Below are 5,410 nucleotides of genomic sequence, written 5' to 3'. Positions count from 1 at the left end.
GGATATTCCGCGAAACAAAAAACATGCAACAAACAGGGACTGGCACTGGGCACTGGATCAATATGTTAGTCCCAAAAATAGTATAAAAAGTTGCCAAAAGTATATGAAAGTTGTAGAATATTGGCATGGAACAATCAAAAATTATAGATACGACGGAGACGTATCAACATGTCAATTGGACTCCGTTTAGTATTCGTTTTCTGTAAAACTAAAAAATAAAGAAAAAAACAGAAATGGCACTGAGCTCTAGGTTAATAGGTTAGTCTCGAAAATCATATAAAATAGCATATAAATGCATATAAAACATCCAAGATGGATAATATAATAGCATGGAACAATCAAAAATTATAGATACATTGGAGACATATCAATCGTGCGGTGTTCTTTCTCAGTGACAGAAGGGGCAGCAAGACACACATGTATCATTGCTATTAAGGATACCAAGATGGGGGCTATTCCTACATGAATAGATCTCGTCTATATCATGTCATCGTTCTTATTGCATTACTCTGTTTCTTCATGAACTTTACACACTAGATGCATGCTGGATAGGAGTCGATGTGTGGAGTAGTACTAGTAGATGCAGGCAGGAGTCGGTCTACTAATCTTGAACGTGATGGATATATATTGATCATTGCGTGGATATCGCCATAATTATTTGAGGTTCTATCAATTGCCCAACAATAATTTGTTTACCCACCGTGTGCTATTTCTTGAGAGAAGCTACTAGTGGAATCTACGGCCCCCGAGTCTATTCTTTATCATATTTGCGTTCCGATCTATTATTTGCCTTTGAGATCTATTTTTATTTGCTTTTATTTTCAGTTCTATTATTCTAAAAACCAAAAAATACCTTGCTGCCCTTTTTTATTATTTATTTTATTTTGCGTTTTATCAAGATCTATTTACCCAATCTATCACAAATTTATCCCGTCAACTCGACAATTTCCTACGCAGTTACCCCTAAGAGGGATTGACAACCCCTCATAAGCGTCGAGTTGCATGTATTTGTTCTTTGTGTGCAGGTACCGTTTACATAGCGGTTGCTTGGTTCTCCTACTGGATTGGTAACCTTGGTTTCATAATTGAGGAAAATACCTATCGTAACTGTGTTGCACCAACCCTTCCTTATTGGGGAAATACCGACGTAGTTCAAGCGACATCAGGATACAAGTTGAAGGAGGGGCCTGGGAGTCGCCAACTGTTTCCTGATTTTGTTATTTTTCTTTGTCAGATGCTTTGTGGTCCAGGAATGAGGAAAGGAGCGTGAGCGACGGGTCCAAGATGCTTTTGTGATAGTTACGTGGCCTTGTTTTGGTTAGCATAGAACCGAGTCAGATTTTTAGCAGTCCGATCCGTTTTTTTGGAAATGCAAACATACAATTTCTCGATGGTATCGAGACATACATATGTCAAGACTTGATTTGTCGGGAAATTTGAATGAAATCAAACTAAAAATCAGTCAAATGCTAAATAGACATTCCATTTTTTTAAAGCATGCTGTTTTTTTTTCCTCCAAGTGTTTTGTAGTGATGTTTTCCCTTCAAGTATGGTAATACGATGCATTGTGCAGCCCAACCCAATAAGCCTACTAGCCCAGTGCGCCCGCCAGTGCACGCCTCAAACCAGGTCCACACATATCCCTTACAAAAAATAAATAAAACGAACCATCCGTGTACCACCACCGGCCCCTCTCTCTCCCGCACGCGAACCCGGAAGCCTCGCTTCCGCCGCCGTCGCCGCCGCTCCGCGCCGCGACGCAGAGCTCGCCCGTGCTCCCCTACGCACGGAGCTCCCGGCTCTCGTCGGCGCAGGTAACCCTATACTCCCGGATTCCATCTGATTCCACCGTACCTAACCCTCCATGGCGTCCAGTTTCGGAACCCTAGAAACCCGTCGGCCAGTTGTTACGGCCGCCTCGTCGCGAAGTTCCGAGCTAGATGGGCGATTGGTCGGCTTGATTTCACAGCTCCTTGGTCTCGGCGGTTTTCTACGGATTCAAACCAATTCCTCCCGATTGGGTGTTTTGGGGATCCTTCGAAATATTCGTGGAATCACCCCCCTCAGTTTTTGCGTTTGTTTTCCGCACGAGGATAGGCAGTATCTCGATGTCGAAATTTCGCGGAGTTCTAGTTAGGGCTGTAGTCGAATTGGTGTTAAGGGGACTCCCCAGATCTTCAGATTTCAGATCTGGGCGTTGGATATTGTTGCGGTTTCGTCTGGATAGGAATTTTCTTTCCTATACACGACTGCTCTCGCTAAATAGTTTGGGAAATTTGCTTGCTAGGCTTACATACACTGTGATACGCAGTTGGTGATCTAGAAGTGTATAGAATCTTGTCGGCCTTTCCTGCAGTGTTGCTCATATACCTCTGGGAGAGGTGTCCTCATTATAACTGGTTCCTCTCTTTACTAAACCCAGGGATTTGTTCACCATGGCCCGCTTGTACGTTGGCAACTTGGATGCCCGGGTGACTGCTGGGGAACTTGAAGATGAGTTTCGTGTGTTTGGAGTTTTGCGAAGGTCGGTTTCATTATAATTTGCCTTTGCAGTATTTTCTTTATGTGGAATTTTTTTGATGCGTGAATTCATTTATTGTATACTGCCAAGGATAATCATGCATGCCAGTGCTTATAAAGTGATGTTGGATCTTTGAAGCAAAATGATAATCATGTATGCCAGCGATTATGCTTATAAAGGGATGCTAGATCTTTGAAGCAATTATGTTGTTTACAATTGAAGTTGTTATTTAGTTATTTTCATTCATGTTTGATCTTCGTAACTTGTATGTTCAAACATGTCCAACTATCCAGTGAAATGCTTTCTACTTCTAGCGGTGCTTGTGCTGTGGGTATGCTCGTTCACCAATGAACATCAGAACATAACATGCTTAAGAACTCCTATCTCTGACGTACAAGTATGGACTTTTAAATTGAGATTTTGGACCACCGAGACATGCTGCTTATTTAAGCGTGTCTGAACCTTGAATGCTTTTTTCCTTCAAAATGGTATGGTTCAGCACTAAATATCTTTTGAGGTGGAGGCCTGTATCATTCAGCTGATGAGATGATCAGTTGTTCCTTTGTAAATACTCAATGGCTTGGTGTAGATTAAGAATTTCTCTATCTCTTGACATGTTGGACTGACTGTTGTGTTCAATGTAGTGTCTGGGTTGCACGTAAGCCACCTGGTTTTGCGTTTATTGATTTTGATGACAAGCGGGATGCTGAGGATGCACTTCGTGATCTAGATGGTAATGTAACCATATCTCTTGTGGAGGCTTGTTTGATTCTTGGGCAGGACATTACGCCATTTCTTTGTTTCCTGGATCTGATTTTCATGGCAAATGTCTGATTAGCAAAAACATGTAGAACTTGCAGTCTTTTTTGCTCCTCTTTTGAGTTAAGGAAGCAAGCTTTCAATGGTTGAAACTTAGTAAATAATCTCTTTTCTTTTAGATTATACACATCCTAGCCACTAGCCAATCTTTTCGAGTTCTTAGATCATGAACTTTGCTTTTTCAGATGCACACTTTGTTTTCTCATCCATGACCGTAGATTGTAATCTGAAGTATGGTTTCTCTTTTAATAGGCAAGAATGGATGGAGGGTTGAGCTGTCTCGCAATGACCGTGGTGACCGTGGAGGTCGTGGTGGCGGCGGCGGTGGCGGTCGTGATCGTGGTGGTTCTGATATGAAATGCTATGAATGTGGTGAATCTGGGCACTTTGCTCGTGAGTGTCGTCTGCGTATTGGTGCTGGGGGTCTGGGCAGTGGAAGGCGTCGCAGCAGGAGCCGCAGCCGCAGCCACAGTCCTAGGTACCGCAGGAGTCCGAGCTATGGCAGAAGGTAACAAATTTTGTTAATGCATTAAGTTATAAGTCTCAATTGTTTAGGTTAGCTTTGTTGTTCATTTCCTTGCATACTGTTTATGTCAAAAATGGTTGCTTGTTCTTTATAAGTTCTTCTACCTACCATGTCAAGCTTGGGTGCCTGGTCTTTTACTTTTTGTTATTTTTGGCTATGTGAGGCTTCTCTACTTTGTGCTCATTATATGCCTAGGATTATGATTGAAGGAATGAACTCTTAGAAACTAACTACTCTGCAAACAGAAGTTACAGCCCTCGTGATCGCTCTCCAAGACGCCGCAGTGCTTCTCCAGCCCCAGCCCGTGGTCGCAGCTATAGCAAGTCACCAGTCCGTGCCAGGGACGATTCTCCTGATGCTAAAGGGTAAATGCAGATTCTGTGGAAATATCACCTAATTATTGTGTCCCAATCTCATACTGGACTGCTCTCCCAGGTATCGCCGCAGCCGGAGTTAGACCTGAAGCCCGTGTCCGATGCATGTTCTCTGAGAGAAGTTACTCTTTAGCTCTGCCTGCTAGGAGTACTGAGACCTGACGTCAACTTCTTGACTTCGGTTAAGGTTTCAACTTTATCTATAGTTTATGTTCTGTCATTAAAAAAATTATGTGGTGGATGTGGTATGCAACTGAGATCTATTACCTTTCTTTCTGTGTGTTAAGAAGGCATCGTCCTGCACTTCTGCTTAAACGACTCAGCCAACTTCGGCTCTTCAGTTGTTGTCTTCGTGGTTTTGTTGTTCGCTCTTCATTCTTCGCACGCCCTTACTGCTTCGTGCATCCTGCATTAGTCCCTGCCTGCGATGCCTCTGATGTTCTTCGTTGAAGAGCTGCCTTCAAAATTAGTAATCTCTTTATCTCAAATTGATAAGTTTGGATGTGCTGACAAGTGCAACTTGTTAAAGTAACCGGATCACTGATTTTGTATATAGAACCAGGAGTCAGCAAGGTATTGACCGTGCAGCACTCAAGTGAAACTAAATCTACATCCTGTTCATAGGGTGAAAAATGGGCCTTGAGCTGCGCTCTGTAGTTGAGCATCAAGGAATTTGATGAGGCCGGCTTCACCGAGAGTCCACTTAAAACAGTTTTGTGGACTTCATCTCGGCTTTATTCTCGGCTTCAGTGAGAGTCAATCCATTTAAAGAGTTGTGCGGACTTCATCGGCTTTATTCTCGGCATTCATGTTCTTCGCAGTCTGCATAGTCTGCCTGCTGCTTGCTGCCTGCACTGCACTGCACTGCATAGTCTCAACTTCATCTTCATCTGCGTGCTTCATTTGTTATCTTCGACAAAACGAGTATATTTCCGCCTGCTGCCTACACTGCATAGTCTCCGTCTCCGTCTTCTGCCTGCTGCCTGCACTGCTTAGTCTCTGAATGGGAATGTCTTGCCATCTCCAAGATGTGATGCATTCTTGCTTTCTATATTACGCAAGTCCTTAATTGTTATTGAAGTACTTGTGACCTAATATTGCATTTAGTAGGAAACTACTGTGTACTGGCCATTCAGCAGTTGTACCTGTACACCTTTTCACATTAGACAT

At 42.9% G+C, this 5,410-nt stretch overlaps 1 protein-coding gene across 3 annotated transcripts; it reads left to right on the top strand.

Annotated features, from left to right (window-relative positions):
* The first annotated feature begins 1,605 nt into the window (after nucleotides 1–1,605).
* Nucleotides 1,606–4,585, top strand: LOC125515049 (serine/arginine-rich splicing factor RSZ21-like). Of its 3 annotated transcripts, none has more exons than XM_048680468.1 (7): nucleotides 1,660–1,814; nucleotides 2,423–2,524; nucleotides 3,166–3,254; nucleotides 3,593–3,848; nucleotides 4,112–4,231; nucleotides 4,302–4,427; nucleotides 4,531–4,585. In XM_048680468.1, exons 2-6 carry the CDS (start codon nucleotides 2,436–2,438, stop codon nucleotides 4,321–4,323), a joined length of 576 nt encoding a protein of 191 aa, XP_048536425.1. In that variant the 5' UTR covers nucleotides 1,660–1,814; nucleotides 2,423–2,435; the 3' UTR covers nucleotides 4,324–4,427; nucleotides 4,531–4,585. The 3 variants fall into 3 exon arrangements, with proteins under 3 accessions (XP_048536424.1, XP_048536425.1, XP_048536426.1); XM_048680469.1 differs by having other exon boundaries at nucleotides 4,528–4,585; XM_048680467.1 differs by having other exon boundaries at nucleotides 1,606–1,814; nucleotides 4,302–4,585.
* Nucleotides 4,586–5,410: the final 825 nt, after the last annotated feature.

The sequence above is a fragment of the Triticum urartu genome, chromosome 6 (genome assembly GCF_003073215.2).
Source record: "Triticum urartu cultivar G1812 chromosome 6, Tu2.1, whole genome shotgun sequence".
Lineage (NCBI taxonomy): Eukaryota > Viridiplantae > Streptophyta > Magnoliopsida > Poales > Poaceae > Triticum > Triticum urartu.
Note: the sequence above shows the minus strand (reverse complement) of the source record. Positions and strands in the feature narration are given on the sequence as shown.